Here is a 21164-nt window from a genome sequence, read left to right as displayed (position 1 = left end):
TACATACAAATACAATATAGTTCACAATACTTTTATTTTAATGTTATTCTGATAGATGATAAAACTTGACTGTAGTTAACTTGAAGAGTCTGTATTGTAGTCTGACACTCCTGACAGTATCGCACATTATGCGCTGTTTATATAGTTACAATCTTAGATCATATATTTTAAATAGATAAGCCCAGTGTATACCAAGTATGTTTATTTTGGCGTCACAGAGTAGATTAACAAAGATGAAAATACAATATTCAAACAGCTGACAGAGAAAACACCATTTTGGAGGCCTGGTATTCAATGCGCATGATCGTATGACCGGAATCAGCTGCTTCAATGATGTGTTTATATTTCACATTCGTATGTGCTTAAAATAAATAAATAAAATTTATTTTGTTTTAACGTTCATACGAGTGATATTGTAAAATAATTTTGTTTAAATTCTATGAAAAAAATTTTTTTTAATGGTAAAATGGTAATTTGTTCAAAATATACTGTTTTATTTAAAAGTTGTATAATCTTATTTTAAATACGCGCCAGGATATTATTTTGTATATTAAGACATGCGTATTATGACCAGGCCTCGGCATTTATTATCCTTGTCAATCTACTTTGAGACGTGGTTCTCACTCTGTTGACAATTCCAGTAGTGAATTTTTAAAGGTTACAATCAATTGTTACCGTACAGTCTAGCAAATTCTAGAACAGTCACGTATGTTCTATTGCATATATTTTACTTGTATATGTTTCCTATCTTTGTTAGTACAGTAGAACTCCAATTATCCGAATTAATGGGGACCGGGACCCATTCGGATAATCAAATATTCGGATAATCGGAGTTTTTTAAAAAAAATTGCCATTGGAGAGAAAAAAAGCTACGTTTTGATATTGCACTATTTTTTTATTGAATTACATGATATTTTCACATGTTTTAAATATAAATAAAATGTACTTATGTACAAGTTTAGAAATAAAAATCATTGTTTTTTAAACATCTCCGTTACACCTTTATCGAGTTGCTCTATAATTTTCAGTTTGTCCGCTAACGATAGCACAACACGTTTTCTTTTCGAAGCCATGGTAAAAAACAATACAGTATTGTACACGCACAAACAAAAGTAAGCCGTAGCGAAAGAGTAGCGTCCTCGAGCAAGGTCAATAGCACACTGACTACAATCAAAACAAACTGGAGTGGGGACTCATACCACGTGTTGTGCCTACACTGATTTCGCGGAGGGAAGGACAATAGTGAACGAACGCGCAAACACTGGCTTCGCGGGGAGAAGAATAATAGCGCACTTAGACTTTTTTTGGACAAATTTTTTTCTGAAAGTGATTCGGATAATCGGCGATTCGGATAGTCGGAGTTCGGATAATTGGAGTTCTACTGTAATATAAAACGATATTGTTTATTTCTTTTTAGAATTGTCTGGACTTCTAAAGAATGCTATATTATTTCAAAATTATATTTGTTTTTAAGATGTAAGTACTGTATCTGTGTGAACCGTTGAATGAATATATCGTCGGGTTGTTTAGAACCGGATTATTTATATTGTCGTGTTAATTGTTAACACCACAGTTCTTTTACAAAATTGTTTAAAAACACTCCTATACTCAGTGTCACAAAAAGTGCACGGATTACTATATGTAATCCGTGTATTTTTGTGTCACTGATATATATATATATATATATATATATATATATATATATATATATATATATATATATATATATATCAGTGACACAAAAATACACGGATATATATATCTCGGGAGTGATTCCTTGATTTGTTTCCATTATCTGTTCATAATGGTCTACATTACTAAACGACCGTTAACATTCCTATCGAACTTTCCCAATTTGTGGCATTCTGTACATTCGATGTCAAAAGTGAATAGCTAAATGTTAATATTTTCGAGAGCAGAAATTTTTTCGTAAACTTTATAATAAAAAAGTTTTCCATACGTAGCCAACTTAAGTAGACATCCTGTACAATAACTATAATAAAATTTCATACTTTGTAGTTGATTTTATTATCGATTAGTTATTTTATGATCTCTGATCGGTAATGAGTTGAATTGTTTACATTGGGTTGGATCATTGTGTTATCGCGTTTCTGTCCTAGCTAGAATAGTGCTTCGTAAAGTAGGCATAAATTCGGAATGCCTCTAATTCTAATCTAACTTAAACAGCACATAGTCTTTAGCTTAGAAGCGCTGGCGTCACTAAACAATTATTGAGGGGGTACCATATTATTGTTTGTAATTTCAATTTGCAGTTTTTGTTTGTAATTTCAAATCGAGGATTGAAGAAGAACATTTATCCCTTCGTATATGTGTCATCTACGTTTAATCTTACTCTCATTTTACGTCGATTTCTAATGAAAATCGTCTTTATTCTCGTCAACTCAATACTGACTAATGTATGTTATAATATTATACAATCATAAAGGCATTATTTACTCTTAATTTCATTTTATGTTATTTAACGAATTAAATTTATTTAATTTTAATTATATTTTATTGTTAAAGTAATTATCTTGATTATTATTTTATTTAATTATTTCATTTTCTTTCTAGTAAATTCTCTTATACTAATAAAATACGTTTAATAACCATTATTATTCTGTGACTTACAACGGGCATCAAAAAAACTAGCCATGTTCGAAAAATGTATTTCTTAAAAAACTATTACCTCAATACTGTAGAATATATCTGAACTAATTCAGATTCGGTTTTAATGCTGCTAACACAGCCCCTTCGAACATGCTGAAAAGGGAAGGACACACACTACTAAAGTTTTGAATTCGAATTCATTCATATACTTACCGCCTCATGAAATTCTATTTCAAATCATTTTTTAAATTGTTTCTTAAATGCATGTGGTGGGTGTTCCTTCTGGTATTACCAAAATTGAAATTTGAAATATCGAAAAGAGTTGTGGTCCAAAAGCTTCGTACCACTTTGTGCCTTTGTGTTGAAAATTTTATTTACTCTCAATCTTATACTTGAAAATTATGTAGAGTATGATTGAGAGTAGAATATCAAATCAAGCTAAAAATCTTTGTCCTACTTAATATTTACAATAATAAATAAGGTTCCTAAAATAATCAAAATGGTTTTTTTTTATTTATATTTTTTATTAAAAAATATAACAAATAATTAAAAATTTTATAATTATCAAGTAATTTAAAGTTTTCATCAAATATTTTAAACAATGGCATATTGTTCATACAATAGTTCACGCACTTTATAGTAATCTTCTGACACACATCCTTCTAATGTAATTCTACCAGTATCAACCTACAAACAAAAAAACATTAAAATTATTTTAGTAGATTCATTGGGTGTACGAGTATAATGAAGCTAGGTATCAGAGATAGCAAAGCATCGATATGAATTTTTCACAAAAGACAAGGGTGAATAATTGATAAATAAAATTTCAAATTGTTGTTATCATTTTCATTTCAACTCTTTAAGGCATTTCGATATCGTAAATTGAAAATGATACCAAAGATTTAAAATTTTATTTATACATTAATCATCCTTTTATACGTCTTTTGTGAAAAATTCATATCGATTTTCTGTACGGCTTAGGAGAAATTAACTATAAAAGTCAGTGTTTTACCAAAAAACCAACATTTATTACGACTTCTTCATATACCACCATGTAAAAAGAGCTGTTTTTAATAATTCGTTAACCATATTAACCATACAGAGAATCGACTTGTTTATACAGAAAGCGTATTAATTACTCATTAATTGACACAGAAAATTTCAGTTTTTTGTTAACACTTTATATTTTAAATTAATTATATCTCTTAAACGGTACAGTAAAAAAAATTTAAATTTTTTCTCTTAACGTAGGAAACTATGATTTTTTGTATACATTTAAAAAAAAAATAGTGGTTGAACGTGACCATCGATACTGCCATACTACCTCAAATAAAGGATATATAAAATTGTCTATCTACTCAAAGTAATTAACCATCACATGAAGTTATTAGTATTTTTGAAAGGTGCCACTTGTTTTTGTTCTGCACCTACTCTGTACTTTCTACACTAAGCGAATTAATTTTTAAATAACGACCTTACCTTCCTTAATGCAATGGTACCATTACAACACCATAAAATTCCACCACTAAACTCAGATGAGATATTTTGTCTTGTTAAAATTTGTTTAAAGTCAGACAATTTTATTTCATTTATAAATGCTGTTTCGTGTGCTGGTATGTCATTTGAGGTTAATGGCTCCAAAGTTAAAATTTGTTCATCTGTTAATAAAATTATACCGAATTAATAAAAGAATAAATGCATTTTCTACAAAGATTACCTTCCATAGCTTCGTCTTGATTAGGTTGTGCTGGTCTAGCATCGATTGCTTTATCTTTGAAATTGATCTGAGCATCAATCCATGCCAATTCAGCTCCATCTTTTCCTTTCTGAAAGTCTAATTGTGAAACTAAAGCATCTGTTAATCGAACTTGATATATATGAGTTTCAGTTGTAGCATCTACAACTTCACCTTTTGAAGGTGTAAAAACTCTAGCTCCTACATTATCACGACAATGGTCTTCAATAGCTTTGGTGCTAGCTGGACTTCCTCTCACCTAAATTGAAAATAAAAGTAATTTTATATCAAACCGTTTATATCAACCATGGCAGAAACATTTTTGGTATTCAAAAATGTTTCTGCGATTACCAAATCGCAATGTTTGTATAGAAATTATATAAGAGTCGGTATATAAAATAAATTTGGCCCAAAAATCGAATTCACTTGACAATTGGTTAAGTATTTTTTATAATATCGCACAAAATTCTATACGATGCCTTATATTTTGAAGCTATTTGAAGCAACATTTCCAGAACGACTCATCTAGTCGTAAAATGAACTGGATTTTAGTTTTTTATACCTCCATTCGTAAAAGTTCGTATTCTATGAAATTTCATTAGATTCAGTTGATAATAATTTCAAAAATCAATACTTGAGTATAAAACTCAATATTAATACAATCATCAAACTAAATTTATTGCCACGATACCTTTCCTTTTGTCAGAAAGTTCTAATTATTCGTTTTTTTCATGGCTATAATAGAAAATACTTACTGCAATAACTCTTCGTGGTCGTAATTGAGATAAAATTTTCAACAATGATTCACCATCTGATCGACCCTCGAAATCAATAAATTGAACTTGCGCTTGTAAATGAATCCGTCTTGTTGAAACAATACACTTGGTTGGAACTTCGGGTACATCCGCTAATTAGATTAAAAATAAATTAACTCAATTATACAATTTTATTCTATAAATTTCTTTCTTAATTAAATTAAGAACTTACCAACGATTTCTTCCTCTTTTGGGGGTGCCTCTTTCATTTCTTCTACATTTTCTGGTATTATTTCAGCAATTTTATAATCTTCTGGTTTAATAATCTCACCGTATTCATCGCATTTTATCTACAAAAATTATTTTAAAATTCAAATAAGAATATCGAATTAGCAGTAGACTCTTCCAAGGTTTCACCCAAGGCTTTTCATTATCCCTTACAGAATTTACTAAAATATTTCAAGCAATCAAATGTTATAACGTACCTTGTCTTCATGAAACGGAAACATTGCATGTTGTTTCTTTGCAGCCTTAAAAAATCCAGTACCATGTTTTTTAAATTCATGTTTAATTACAATATCATGTTTTCCACGAGAAATTACACTCATTTCAAGATCATCGTCTGAATCACTAGATTCTTCTTGTTCCCTAAAAATTACAAAATTACAAATAAAAAAAAATGGTCTAATTATAAAAAGCAAGCAAGAGAATACATTTTTTCAACAGCTTCTTGTTTTTCACGTTGTCGATGATATTCTTCCAACTCAGCACCTTCCAACTTCACACGCCGTCGCACTTCTAACTCAATAAATTTATTACCACCATTCTCTATTAAATCTCTAGCCAATGTACCGGGAGATGTTCTAGACGTAATTATAATACTGTTATTTGGTGAACCTGCCCATTGCACAAATAATTCACGTGAAAAACCGGATTCCATGTCGGGTGAACTGGCCAATACAACTTTTGGACTAGGAACATTTGCCAATTCTGCCATACTATGACAAAGTTGTAAATGTTTAAATTGGAATGGATTGTTTCTGGCACCTTCAAATGTTCGCATTAACTAAAAAAAATTTGATTTTCAATAAATAGTATATTACACTACAAGGGCAGAAAGTTTGAGATTCCTGCATCATGGTGCGCAGTTCAGGGCTCTCATACTTTGTGCCCATATGGAAAGTCCCACATATATACTTTGGTACCAAAGCATTTTGACTTTCTGCCTCGCAACAGAAGCAGAAAGTACGTACTTTAATTTTTAAAAAATTAACAATGCGGAATTGCGAAAAAATTCATATTAATAGTTTAAGATGGCTGTTATGCGACCGATTCGCTGGGCAGTTCCAACTTTGTAAAAAATACCACCCGAAAATATCTTTGGCTTCCTACCATTATCCTATTTTCCCTCTCGAACTTCCTTAACAACTCTTTATCCTTTATAGTTCCACTTGGCCCTTTAAACATCCCTCTCCAATGACACAAGGAGAGACCTTTTTATAACAGGATGTGGGTTTTTTCACGACTTTCATGGCTATTTAAAAATCAACTCTCGCGAAGAGTTATCACAAATGAGTTAGAAAAATACTTTAAATTAAAAAGAATTCCTTATGAAATAACTAACAATTTTTTTTCGAAATAGTTGAGTTGGGTAATACATCGAGTGATTAGCTACTACATTTTAAATTACCTTATCACTCATCCATTCAATTTGCGATTTAGCAAATTCAACAACATTATAACTGACATTGTTTAAAAGTGCCAATGAATATGCCAATAATCCAGATTCCTTATTACGCCAAAGTTGATCCAACATATGTGCCAGTTCTAAAACTCTTCCAGCAGTATCAACACACACCAAAACATTACCACTATTTCGTAAAGTTTGTAAAATATTTGCTAGAATTATAAAACAAATTATAAAATTTTATGAAGTTAAATCGAAATGCAATATCTCGAAAAACAACTTTTAAAATCATTTAAGGAATATTAATTCAGTCAATCAATAGATTCCATTTGCTTCGACAGTATTTGCTTTTAATGAAAAAATAATTGAAAAAAATACACTCGAACCCGGATGTCTTGGATTCATGTCAAGCACCTTACCAATTTGTCTATACGAGCTCTAGACACAGAGTTTAATTTTTTCAACTGATCGAATTTTTATTTTTGTTTGTTTGTTTGCCAACATTTACTTAATTTATTTATCATTTATGTTTTTTTCACTAGTTTACATACAATTTTTAAACTTAAGGTAGTTTGTTCCATAATCACATTAATTTGACCATACATTTTTTTTTTTTTTTTATTCGAAAGAACTCTTTACTTTACACTCAAAACTTCTGAAACTTTGGGATTTAATAGTAAGCCCTATTCTTAGAAAAAAAATCGTTAAATTCTGTCGAAAAATGAGCTTTGTAGTAGTTGAAGCAAAGGAACTACCTTAAACAGCACCTGATCATTGAATTTGACAGTTAATTTTAGTCAACTCAGTTTTTTTAAATGTTTTTACGATTTTTAATTATTGTTAATGCGTATTAAATTTGATCAATAAAATATTATATTGTATTATTTTAATTTACTATTAATTTATTTGTATCATTAGTTGTAAAAAATATTTTAAAAATTATTGCTGATTTGACTAAGTGAAAACGAAAAATGAACGACTTGCATTAAACGATAAAAATAACTCTTAAAAAAAATTTGATTACATACTCATAAGTTTTTCATCGCGGGCACGACGTCTTGCTTGTTGGTATGTAGCATTAAATGAATCGGTTATCAACAAAGAGGGTCGTTGTAATTTTTCTAATTCACAACCATTTAAATGTCGCTCTTTTTTGTGATTAAAATCATTTGCATAAATAATATCTTCTTCGCCAACTTTCATAACTTTCCATATTGTTCCACCAATCATATGGCCAGCGGGTAATGGAGTAATTGTTATTCCATAGCCTTTTCCTAAATTGAATAAAGCATAAATTAAAAATACGGAATTTTCTACTTGCACCAGGTTTTTTATGATTTCCTCGACAAACTTAAAAATTTGCAAAAAAGAAAAAAAACGGGTCGATATTTTTAAATTTTTTTAACAGTAATGAAGAGAAAAGGAGAAATCTCAAAAGTCACAAAAATCAAGTTCATTTCATTATTCGAATTCTAAGAAATTGTATGAAATGGATCCGAGAAATCGCTCTGCATATAATAATTTGGGTTCGTTTCAGAATATAATAAAACTCGCTATAGACTAATTTTGGCCCAAAAAATACAAAAATCGAGTTCGTTTTGCGATTAGTTGGGTATTTTCTATGATATCTCCCGAAATTATATATTTTAGTAAGATTTTCGCTAATAATTATGGACGAAAATATGGGTCCGTAGGTAATTTTGTGATTTCAAAACTAACAAATTTATACCTTTCATCGAAACACTTTGATTATATTTCAACTGAATAATTTTATCAAATGCAGCGTCTACATCGTCTAATGTAAACAAATCGAAATCTCTCATATTATGATGCGATTGATATAAATCATACATAAACATCTGTCCCATTTTATAAACAGGAATTGTTGCATATATTGGACAATTTAATCCTAATTTTCCTACTAAGTATGGTAGTGCCCCTAAATGTTGAGGATCTGGATATGAAAGTAAAACTGCATCTATACTGTGAACATGCCTGGAAAACATAAAAACGGCGTTAGAACGACAATTCATAAATCATGCATACAGACTGTTTCAAGGAAATTCATTAAATAACAAATCTTTCCCGCGATAATTTTCCGTTCAGTAGATTTAAAACTAATAAATTATTGCATTTGCATTCCTGTGACTTGGATTTAGTGTCAAGTAAAAAGTAATTCACTCTAAAAATAAATTTCAATCCAGAAATAGCTCACACTTGTTAGATCAAAACTTCAGTGAAACAGCCTATATATTTAAGTGACTTGTAGAGTATATTAACCTTTTTAGTTCCTTTATAAAATCATGATCGAATTTTTCATCCCACCCACAATCTAAAAGTATTCGAACTTCATCCACTTGTAATAAATAACAAGGGGGCGATTCGTCCATAGCCCCCGAAATTGTATGTAATTTTATAATGGAAGTCATTATCTTAAATAATTTAAGGTTATATATTTAAGAATTTCTCCCATTAAATATTCATCCAAAGTATTTAGATGAATTCGATCTCCAAATTTTCGATCTAAATTATATTTATATGTTCCTAAACGCGTAATTCATTGTTTTTTTCTTCGAAAAAAATTTACGACGAGCGTTGAAAAACATTCATTCCTGTTGTTACAGTGATCATACGTCAAAAAATTCCACTAAACTTTTGCAAAAACATAAAAAAAAAATCACTAAATTTTCTAAATGAAAATGGAAAATGTCAAAGTTTATAGTGTATTTTCATAAGTGAAAATTTAGTCATTAATTCCTATACGAATAATTAGCTTAATTATTTATATTTGAATTTAAATAAATATTTTATTTAGATAAAGTGAATTTGTTAAAAGTAGACTGTAAAACGGTGTGATTACAAACTCGTAAAAAATGGCTTCGAATTCATCTAGTTTCACATCCCCGTCCGATAATAGTGCACCTGTAAGTATTCCTCTTTTTAAAATTTGTAGTTTTCGAGATGTTAATAAAGAGTTATTTTTAAAAATTTATAAAAAATCATCTTTATGTTAGATAATTTTTTTTACGTTGGTATGACTAGAAAAATTGTCCGTCCTGCTAGTTGCGTCCCTCTATTTCTGTCTCTTTTAACGAAACAATCTGCCGCCGAATCAGTGTTTTATGGCATTTATTTGTTTTATTTAGTTTTAAAAAAATATCTGTGATAATTTATTAAATATTTGTAATTAAAGGTAATAACAATTGTTTTATCAATTATTTATATTTATCTTAATTTCTTCTTTTAAACTGTTCAAATAGTTGTATTTTTGTGTGCACAACTTTTTTTTTTACATGTGCTAAAATGCTATAGTGTTTACCAGGATTGTAAATTAACAAGGCCTTGAAATGCTTTAATTTCATTTCACCACATTCAAAAATAATATTTGCAATGGCTTAAAATCAAATTGCCAAAATATCAATATTCTAAAATATTTTTAATATGTCTAAAATATTAAACGAGAAGGTAAATTATAGTGAAACCTTCAACAAAAATGTGATTTTAAAAACTGTAAGTATGGTCGGATACATAAAAATCAAACCATCGTGTTGTAAAAATTACAACTTTATAAATATTTCGCAAATACCGGTTAATAAAAAAAAATCTTAACCTCGTTAAACCATGATTTTGGCTTTAAGCAAGTTCGGTTAATCAAAAAATCGATCAAGAGCGAGTTTTCACGAATCGAGGGTTATACGATATTCGTTAATTAATTATTTATTTTTGAAAATAACATTTCGTATGTTATAGTGATGTATGCCCTTTAGACATGTGGTAAGAATAAAGTAATTACCACCTAGGAACAAAAAATACATTTAAAAAAATTAAGTAGTCACTGATCTATCTACCTGTTTGTTTAAGGCTACATTTGGGCACCTCTAGCACTCTCCTTTAATCCCACAGAGTTGAAATTCGATAAAAAAAGTTGACTCCTAGACAAGACAATGTTATAGATGCCGAGGTTGATTCCAGCAATTTGAAGGGGATTCATAAGGGTTAAAACTCCTTATTTTTTCGACGTTTTTAAGGTTTTTCGCACTTTTACAGTCCCTCTAAATTGGCCTAGAAGATATTTAAGTTAGTGTAGTTAGGAAAGTGCTTTTTGAGGGTGTCAACTTCCAAGATCCGTTCTACCTTTTTTATAGGAAAAAAATTTTTTTTTTTCGCGATTATTGGTTTTGCGATGTTTTCAGAAATATGAAAAGACTAAAATCACATTTCAATAAAAAGTATCTAATGAGAGGCAAGACTTTTAGTAATGTGGCTCTACTGGTTCCGAATTTTTTTTAATGAAAAGGTTTGAGATCAAGTGTTTAAGTTATTTTAGTGTTATTTAATCAAACTTATGAAAAAAATTTGATCTTTGGAATTCCCAATGTATAATTATAAAAATGTAAACGCCATAGCATTTTGCTCAAAGTCCCCTCGAGAAATTTTGATATTTCTAAAATAAAATTTTCTGTACAGACAAGTTGCAGTACCAGTAGCAGTATGGAAACAATGGACGTTACACCTTTACCTTCATCAAAGGATATCATATCATCAACTGAGAATGGTACCGAAAAAGATCCAATATCTGCCGAAGAAATGACCTCACGTGATTATTATTTTGATTCATACGCTCATTTTGGTATTCACGAGGAGATGTTAAAGGATGAAGTGCGTACTTTAACGTACAGAAATTCAATGTACCACAATAAACATCTATTTAAAGGTAAAACAGTACTAGACATCGGTTGCGGTACTGGTATATTATCGATGTTTGCTGCAAAGGCGGGTGCGGCACGTGTTATTGCCATTGAATGCTCAAATATTGTGGAATATGCACGAAAAATAATTGAAGCAAATCGTTTAAACGATATAATCACAATCGTTAAAGGTAAAGTTGAGGAAGTTACTTTACCGGATGGTCTAACTGGTGTAGATATCATCATATCCGAATGGATGGGTTATTGTTTATTTTATGAAAGTATGTTAGATACTGTATTATATGCAAGAGACAAATGGCTGAAACCAGGTGGATTATTATTCCCTGATCGGTGTTCACTATTTATAACTGGTATTGAAGATCGTCAATATAAAGATGAAAAAATCAATTGGTGGGATGATGTTTATGGTTTTGATATGAGCTCAATCCGAAAAGTAGCGATTAGTGAACCTTTAGTAGATGTTGTCGATCCAAAACAGGTAGTTACAAATGCTTGCCTTGTAAAAGAAGTTGATTTGTACACAGTCCAAAAAGCAGATTTAGATTTTTCGTCACCGTTTCATTTACAAGTACGGCGTAATGATTATATACAAGCATTAGTGACATTCTTTAATGTGGAATTTACAAAATGTCATAAACGATTAGGATTTAGTACCGCGCCAGAAGCACCCTACACACATTGGAAACAAACAGTATTCTATTTCGATGATACAATGATTGTGAAAAAGAACGAAGAAATTTATGGTGTATTTTCAATGAAACCTAATAATCGTAATAATAGGGATTTAGATTTCATTATTGAGTTGGATTTTAAAGGTGAATTGGGTGAAGTACATGAAACAAATAGATATAGAATGCGTTAATTTATTTAACAAATTCATGCTCTACACTACTTTTTGTGAAATGTATTTCAATCGATTGCTTTATTCCTCCATTTTCTATTTTATAATAGGATAATAGCAACCAACTCCCAAAAAAAAGACAGTTTTTTCAGATTTATAAAATTGTACATGACACGTAAAAATGCATGCGTTAGCCTAGATCTAGATTCAATACTAGATGAAGGGTTTGGTTTCTCAGTATATCAAAACAAATCTAACAGTTTGGATTTGAAATTTATAATAAAAAAAAGTGTTAAAATGTTTGATAATTCATTCTGATCTGATTGAGATTATATAGTTTTTTAAATGTCCATTGTTTTGTATAACGAATTATCCTATAGGTTTTGTATTTGTAAATTAAAAAGAAGGAAAAATCAGTCCTAATTTATTTTAGTCTTCAAAAACTGATTATTATTCCATTTATTAAGATCACATAAAAATGTTTTTAAACGAATTTCCAATAAGACATCACTATTTGAAGCCATGCTGTCATTTTCATAAAGGATTCAGTGGCAGAGAATGTGGGATCTTAATAAATGGAATTGATAGCTGCTTAAAAGAATTAATTTGTATTTTTTTTTTTTTACCAATTAGATTTTTTATTTTCATCAGAAAAATAAAATCCGAGTCTTATATTTAAAAAAAGTGTATTTTGACTTGTTAATAAAAATGAAACTTGAATTTTACTAATATAATATTTCATATTTATAACTTATTGTATATTTTCAATTCGTATATATCGTAATAAATATCAGGCCTACAAATGGTTTGTTTTTCTTTTTAAAAATTTCAAAATAATATTGTTAACATAAAAATTCTTGATTTCTAGTCGAAACAGTGTTTTTTATTTAAAAAAAATCAGTACTCTTTGATAAAAGGCCGCGTGTAAAATTAGAAAATATATGTTATTTTCTTCAATAATAAAGAATTGTTTTTCCTTTCAAATAATATCCTTTATCCTCTAATAACAAAACTGATAACAATTCTCATCAATTTGCGAATCAGTTAGTTTTTTTATCTATTACAGAGTGGCCACAAACCAAAATTATTCCCCTCGTAAATCTGGGGGTTACAAAGAATCAGGTTCAAAATTAAGTTAGAATGACAGAATATTGCAAAAACTAGCGAAGTTCGAAAAAATTATAAAATTTTGAAGGGTTTTATCTCGGAAAATATTGGATCTACAGCGACTATTCTAGTCTCATATTGTAGCAAATTTAGTCTACTTTAAGTTTACTATCAAAAACTAGCCCTTTAGAGTTATAATCTCCAAAATCTGAAAAAGATAGATTTTTGATAAGTTGCGTTCGGCACTCAAGGTCACAAAGTTGGATTATTAATTGGACCAACATTATAAACAAGTATAAAACTACTGGACTAAGGAAAAAAAAATCAAGTTTTTAAATATAGATTTACGATAATACCATAGAAAATACTCGACCAATCATTAGAACTCGATATTTTTATTTTTTGGATCAAAATTATATACCAAGTTTTATCAAATTTCGATATAGCTCAATAAATAAGGCAATATTTTTACCCAAAAAATATAATAATCAGATTGGTGAGATGTGCATAGTTTGCGAAATATCATTCAAATCTCAGATGAAGGGTGATTCCTCGGATCGATTTCAGGAAATTTCTTAGTAAAATAAAAAAGATATTTAAATTAGACTGCATTTTATTACATTTTTTTAATTATATATTACATCACAGAAATTACAATTACGATGTCAATCCACGAAGAGAATTTGCCAATTTTTGAGTTTTGTAATCACTTCTTAATTGTATAAAATTATGTAGAATTGATCTCTCGAGTCCTTTCTGTAAAAATTAAAAACAAATGTGTATTAATTAATTTATTTTCATAAATGAAATTATAATATTAGTACTTACAAGTTGTTCTCCGTTACAAACTTGCTGTAAATTTTCAGGTTTTACAAGTAATAAATTACAAAGTGAATGTAACGAATCAAATAACTGTTCAACAAGTGGGCCAAGTGGTCGACTGCATCTTCGATATTCGTTCACATCACATATTGCACACATAGCACCTAGAAAAAATTACCTTTAACCATCTATGTAGTGAAAAATTTCATCTGAAGACCTAGAAATTCGAAGTCTACAAAGAGATAAAAGTCAAAGATCTCTACGAGTCAAGTATGCTTTTTATGAATCTTATGGACAGGTGAAAATTCGGGTGTGGAACCAAAATATTCGTAATAAAAAACTTAAAAACCAATGGCCTCCTCGAGTCGAGTATGACTTGCATTCGAGTTTTATGGACAGCTTTTGGAATACTTGAAGGTTAATGTGATACAAAAAGTAAATGATGAAAAGCTCAACATCAGGTAATGTTAGATTCATTTCCTGTTTCCACTACGTAAACAGATATTAAAAAAAAAAACCTATACTCCGCGATTATAATGACTCTCTTCAGGAAAAGAACTTACCTGCTGTATTATATTGAAATTGTAATAAATGATCATAAATCACTCGATGTAAACGTGTTCCCAATTCCTCTAACACCATTGTGGCATTTTTACCATCTAAACTATTCTTAATTTGTGTGATAATATTATTAATATGTTGTACAACCACTAAACATGCCTGCAAAAAATCTAAGTTATTTTTTGATATTCCAAAATTTATTTAGAAACAAATTACTTACTGGTGATGCAATGGTATCAAAATCATCTGTTTCTGGTTTAAAATCTGTCTTTTTTTGTTCGTTTTGTAAATATATTTTGACCCATCCGAGAATTGCGTTCAATGCTCTATCTAAGCCTACATCAAGTTTTGTTTCTATTTGTTCTAAAATTTGTTTCTTCTTAGCTAAACATTCATCATATTTTGGAGTTGGGCTAAAAAACCATTTTATACAACTTAACAGAAAACAAGTGAAAACAAACAATTGACTGAGTTAATTGTTGAAATACCATGTATAGTCAGTGTTGATTTCTTTATCACATTACACATACAAACATGTGACACATACATAACTGATAATCAAGTATAGTACATATTATAAAATTTCCGCCTAATTGGCGTCGTCACGGGTTACAAGGGAAAGATTATAATAGCGTAACAAACATTTAATCAAATTACTTCTATAATTTGATATTTTGGGTAATTTTACAAATGGAATTAAATAAATAAATTAATTAAAATAAATACGAAAAAATGAATTAAAAACAAGTGAAAAGAAACAATTGACTTAGTTAATTGTTGAAATACCATGCATAGACAGTGTTGATTACTCTATCCCATTACACATACATACATGTCACACATACAGAAACGATATTCCCATATAATGCATACTATACAATTTGCGCCCTCACGGGTAAACAGTGATGTTTACGAAAAAATGTTTCAAACAAAAATTGTTTAATTTTTGATAAAGAACATTTTTTATATTTAAACTTTTGTTCTATCTCCAACGGTTTACAAGATGGGTCCTACGGAACCCAATTGACCTATGATGCTCATTTACGAACTTGACCTCACTTTTTACGTCTTGAGTACACTGTAAAAATTTCAGCTCGATATCTTTTTTCGTTTTTGAGTTATCGTGTCCACAGACGGACGGACGGAGAGACAACCGGAAATGGGCTAATTAGGTGATTTTATGAACACCTATAACAAAATTTTTTTCCTAGCATTATTATTTTTAAGCGTTACAAACTTGGGACTAAACTTAATATACTATGTATATTTCATATATACATGGTATAATTATTAAATGGCATCATTTTTTTTTAATAATGAGGTATTTTTCGCCGCACATACTGCACTATAATTAATTTTTCTGGCGTGTTAAAAAATATCAAAACTTACACAACAAGAGGTATTAAACTATCGACAAATTGTTTTTCAAACAGATGAACGATAGCATTAACTTGACGTGATATTGTAAAAAAGTGAATTTCGGGTGGTGAACCTTTACCACTTTCTGCAATTGGAACGCTTTGTAAACCCAATTCGATCGCATAGTCCACATGTTCAAGCATTAATAAATTTACAACTAAATCAAATATAAATGCTGCATTTTTCGGTATATCTGATTTTTTTGATAACTGAAACAAAAAAGTTTAAAAATGTTAGAAACATATAATTGCGACGATACTCATTTTGTAACAGGTTAATTTCTTGTTTCTAAGTAAATAGGAAACATCATTTATTTATTTTCAGAATAATTATGTGATTTTAAAATTAATATTAACATGTAAAATATATCATCTGCCAAACTTCAACATCTTTTCCCTTTCCCATGAAATTTCAGATTAATAATTTACCACTTGGCAACGTTGATAAGATTGTTTACTCTCTTGAAGAATATTTATTGCTAATTCTTCGGAAAGAAATGTTTCACCGCCATAATCTTCAATTTGTGCGATATTAATATTTGCACGTGCACCAATGACTGCTTGTAAATCACGCCGTAAATCTTGAAAACTATTTGAATATAATTACATAGTGATAAAATATTTTAGCAATGAAAAACGAAAAAATTTACCCTCCAGTTTGAATTTGTTTCTTTTGATGATTTTTCGAATCGTAATATTTTTGTAATGCAGATTTACATTTTTCCTTTAACGATCTCAATTCGACACTAAAACAGAATTTAAGATACAAAATAATAGGACAGAGGAAAAATACTTAATTCCGACTTGGAATTTTCCAGTAAGGCGTGTGAACAACAGTTCGAGAGAGAAACTAATAGACATTCTAATTACCTTATAATATCCAAAAATACCTACCCTGGATAGTTATCCAAATATTTTTGGAAGATATTATTTGTCAGCTTTGGTAAGAATGATTCATCTGAGCCCATATTAAACTGCGCTAAGTCCTTAGACAATTGGTTAGTTCTAAAACAAATGTATCATATACAAATCAAACGATTCGGTCAATTAATCGATGTGCACATACTTTATATACAACTCATGTAGAATTCTTAAATATGCATCCGATGAGTTTTTATGTTTCGATAATTGATCAGTAATATGTGTTTGCAATGTAAGATGATATATATTTAAAACAAATTTCGACATTACTTGATCGGGATTTGCAAACACTTGTGTCATTAAATTATAATTTCTTGAACATAACGGAATTAAACCAGTAAAAATATCTGAATTTGCTGTGAACATATCCTAAAATTTATGAAAATAACTTTCAAATAACGTGCATTTGTTATGCTACACTAAAAATTGTTTTTTATTAACAATAAAATCAAGCTGCTTCTGATTCGAGAGTCATATTCGAGAATTATTGACTTTAAATTTTTTAATTTTTATTTTAACGGTTTATAGCTATCGACAATTTTTATTGCTTACCGATTGACTCTTTTCAATAAACGCATCTATACATTGCGAATAACTTTTAAATTGCATCAAAATTGAAGCTAGTTCTTTCATTCGTGCCACATTTCCAACAGATCGGGCAACACTAAATTCTTCAATTAAAGCTCGTTCAATTTCATCATACTTTTTAGCAATTTTCTTTTTTGCATTTTCAAACCTAAAATCCATTAAAATTGATTAAATATACATTTAAATATAACCGGTAGTGAATAGACACTTCCAATAAATTTTTCGATGTACCCAAAAGCATGCCGAATTGTGAGAATCAAAGAAATAATTCCTATAATAAAATATTTACATTTAAAAGTTTTTTTCAATAAATATGCTCGATTTAAAAAATCGTTACATTCAAACTTGTGAGAATCGCGCACTCCGTGATCCGCGACGTCACCTGTTGTGATAATTCATAGTAAACATAATCGTAATGGAGGAAAATAATGAAAATTTCTATTCCAAAGAAAAGGTTGTAAGTACTGTTTCGTGCCTAAATTCAAAAATACAACTGTAATTACACCATTAATTTATTTCGGTTCCAAGAGGGCAGATTCGTATAAAATAGTTTGCTCTAGCTCTTCGCGATTCAACATCCTTACAAATAAGTTTATTTTGTTGCGAGTATCACTTTAAGTGCGATTAAGGTAATCGAAGGAAAAACAACTTTCGATAATTGCAATGTAGAATTATTAATTTTTCGTTGGTTTTTGTAACTGACTTGATTTACCAAAATATTTAATTAATTTGTAAAAAACAAGAAACAAACAAAGAAAAAATTTTCTTGGAAGTGTCTAATGTTGAAATGTGGGCCCGACAACTAGTTATCTTGTTTATAATAATTATAACTTACTTTGGTGAAGGTAATTCTTGAGAAATTAAGTATAATTTTTGAATTATATCAGCTGCTTCATTTAACTGTAAAACACAAATAATTATTAAGTAAATAACACTTGAATTCAGATTCAAGTGCGACTTTAGAAAAATGTATAGCTTAGGTCCCACTTACGCGAAGTTTATTAGACCATAATTCATCATTTAAACGGCCACTTTCAATAAAAGCTGATAAGTGAGTCATTAATCGTTGAGCTTCAACGGTTCGTGCTCTTGGGCCATTTACACTATCCAATTGTTCCCCTAAATGAATGACTTTGGTTGCAACACTATTGATTTTTTCATCCAGTTCAGCAAATGTTCCAATTGCACTCTGTAAATCGGATACATATTAAAAACATTTTTAGGATCTCGGACACAATACATTGATTTTTGATTTCGGTTAAAATTTTTTGAAACCTGTTGATTAAGGTCGTTTTGATCATGCGGATCGAAAATTCTTATGGCCTCAACCCTCAAAAACCCTTCCTTTCCAAGCTAAAACTCTTCAAAGGTTATGCCTACATGAAGGTCTGGGAAGGAAAGGGTTGAAATTTTAACCGAAACCAAAAATCAATGAATAGTTTTAGGGGCCGTTTTGAAAAATATTGTAGTAACGTTAAATTTGAGCCGAAATTTGAAAAGTATGGCCAAATTTTGTTCGATTTGAATGAAATTGTTTTTGAAATGTATTAACTTTAGGTCGCATTTTCTATATTTTGTGATTGTAAGTCGCTTATACAACTCCTTGGGCCAAATATGGAATCCATTATATTAAAATTTTGAAAAATATTGCGGTAACGTTAATTTTGACCCGAAATTTGAGAAGTACGGCCAATTTTTTTGGATTTTAATGACGTCATAGAGTATAAAAAATAAAGTTTTTGGATATCTTGGCCAAATTTTGTTCGATTTGAATGAAATTTTTTTTTTTGAAACGTACAAACTTGGAAACCATAATAGTTAAACAATCCATATCATTTCTTACCTTATTACGTTCTTGTAACGATTGTACTTGTTTCAAATATACTTGTTCCTCCTCCCGGACCTCTGCCTCTAAACGCTCACATTTTTTCTGTTGACGTTCTCTTAGTATTTCTAAATCTCTACAATACAGAAAATTTTATATTTTAACTCGGACAATTTTTTTGATTATAAATTTAAAATATTTATACTTACTTAATAGCTTGAACAAAACTTTCATGAACTAATCCAGGATTGAATTCTTCACTTCCTTCACTACGTGTTTCTGAGATAGTTCTCCAAGCAATACGTTCCACAAATTCGTCTGCACTAAACGGTTCCTATAAATTTTTTGTATTATTCATTCAGTAAAAAATTCATATTTAAAATATTATTCTATAATTACTTGCTCTAGTTCTTTCATATACTGATTTAGCATCATTTTGTAAAATTTTAGTTTTCAATACATCAAAAGAAAAATAACAAAACTCAAGAAGTCAAGAAACGTCAAACTTGCGTCAAACTTGAAACTTGACATTTAATAAAGTTCATAGGATGGGTGGAGTGGATTTTTTTACTTTGACTCTAACCTCAAATATCTTCATTCAGTTCTCAATTTCAGTCGTCTAATTGAAATTTTAAATGAGAAATTAAGTACGTAATCTTTTTTTTTTTTAAATGTAATAATCTGTGATTTAATATTTTGCAAAGCTTATTTTAGAAATTTGCACTTTTATTTGACAGCTAAATGTAGGGCCCGTGATACATTTGCTCTTAATGAGTACCTTGTTTTTGTTTCTGGGTGTCATACTGTCATGTCATTTTCTGTTGTTAAGACTTTAGACAATATGGAAGATATTTTATTTCCATATTGGATTCGTTTAGCCTATTTTTCATGATAAATAATATTGGTATCCGTAAATATGGCCATAAACCATCATTATATATACCTCAATAACAAACTTTATTTACTGCAAGCATTGTAATTTATTAGAATATTAACGAAGTTTCAACCGCAGAAAATCATCCAAAAGTCGTACCCCGAATACTAAATTTAACCCATAATATTAGAATTGAGACAATATACATGACAGAAAATGGGACTTTAATAAACATTATTTTTTTAGACCTTAGATACAATTGACTTGGGATCGAGTACCTTGTGTTAGACTTTTTGATTTTAATAGCAATCTATATTCCAATATCGAACTATCGATATGTCATCCAAAAAAAATATTAGTAATAAATATCGTTATTTCTAAATAATAATATCGATATTTTATCAACAGGTCTACTGTTTTCAGTAATAGACCTTTTCATTTCAATTACGATTCATTATTGTTTCGGACAGACAGTAATAAGTTGGACAAAGATACAAGATATTTGTTATTCATTTTATCACATTATTTTTTTAACAAACTGTCCGAGACAAAAGGTAATAACTTATTAAAATCAAAAGGTCTATTCTAATCATCTATTTTCATGAACATCTTCTCTGCTACGATGTAGCAAATGTATCATCGATAATATACCAAATAGTCACATCCATTGTAGTAACTATTAAGAAAATAACTTCTCTCTTCTCAATTCCA

The 21164-nt window shown here is 29.4% G+C and overlaps 3 protein-coding genes across 4 annotated transcripts; 1 reads left to right on the top strand and 2 right to left on the bottom strand.

Annotated features, from left to right (window-relative positions):
- Window positions 1-3183: 3183 nt before the first annotated feature.
- On the bottom strand, window positions 3184-9423 carry LOC123294067 (probable cleavage and polyadenylation specificity factor subunit 2). Its single transcript, XM_044875137.1, has 11 exons — window positions 9068-9423; window positions 8517-8782; window positions 7816-8061; window positions 6791-6999; window positions 5814-6166; window positions 5586-5748; window positions 5333-5450; window positions 5101-5252; window positions 4328-4604; window positions 4090-4268; window positions 3184-3297 (listed from the first exon to the last, which is right to left on the bottom strand). Exons 1-11 carry the CDS (start codon window positions 9214-9216, stop codon window positions 3205-3207), a joined length of 2205 nt encoding a protein of 734 aa, XP_044731072.1. The 5' UTR covers window positions 9217-9423; the 3' UTR covers window positions 3184-3204.
- Window positions 9424-9487: 64 nt separating this feature from the next.
- Window positions 9488-13044, top strand: LOC123294068 (protein arginine N-methyltransferase 1). 2 transcript variants are annotated; one of them, XM_044875138.1, is made up of 2 exons: window positions 9488-9711; window positions 11255-13044. In XM_044875138.1, the coding sequence occupies exons 1-2, from the start codon at window positions 9661-9663 to the stop codon at window positions 12356-12358; spliced, it is 1155 nt and encodes a 384-aa protein (XP_044731073.1). In that variant the 5' UTR covers window positions 9488-9660; the 3' UTR covers window positions 12359-13044. The 2 variants fall into 2 exon arrangements, with proteins under 2 accessions (XP_044731073.1, XP_044731074.1); XM_044875139.1 differs by lacking the exon at window positions 9488-9711 and adding an exon at window positions 9845-9980.
- A 995-nt stretch (window positions 13045-14039) lies between these two features.
- LOC123293783 (exocyst complex component 5) lies at window positions 14040-20207 on the bottom strand. Its single transcript, XM_044874693.1, has 15 exons — window positions 19979-20207; window positions 19789-19913; window positions 19598-19715; window positions 18746-18943; window positions 18590-18654; window positions 17719-17902; window positions 17312-17535; window positions 17140-17250; window positions 16896-16991; window positions 16675-16834; window positions 16217-16455; window positions 15048-15240; window positions 14830-14986; window positions 14273-14430; window positions 14040-14200 (listed from the first exon to the last, which is right to left on the bottom strand). The coding sequence occupies exons 1-15, from the start codon at window positions 20012-20014 to the stop codon at window positions 14102-14104; spliced, it is 2163 nt and encodes a 720-aa protein (XP_044730628.1). The 5' UTR covers window positions 20015-20207; the 3' UTR covers window positions 14040-14101.
- Window positions 20208-21164: the final 957 nt, after the last annotated feature.

Source organism: Chrysoperla carnea, chromosome 2 (genome assembly GCF_905475395.1).
Source record: "Chrysoperla carnea chromosome 2, inChrCarn1.1, whole genome shotgun sequence".
Taxonomy (NCBI): domain Eukaryota; kingdom Metazoa; phylum Arthropoda; class Insecta; order Neuroptera; family Chrysopidae; genus Chrysoperla; species Chrysoperla carnea.
The sequence above is the reverse complement of the archived record's forward strand: the minus strand, read 5'-3'. Positions and strand labels throughout refer to the sequence as shown.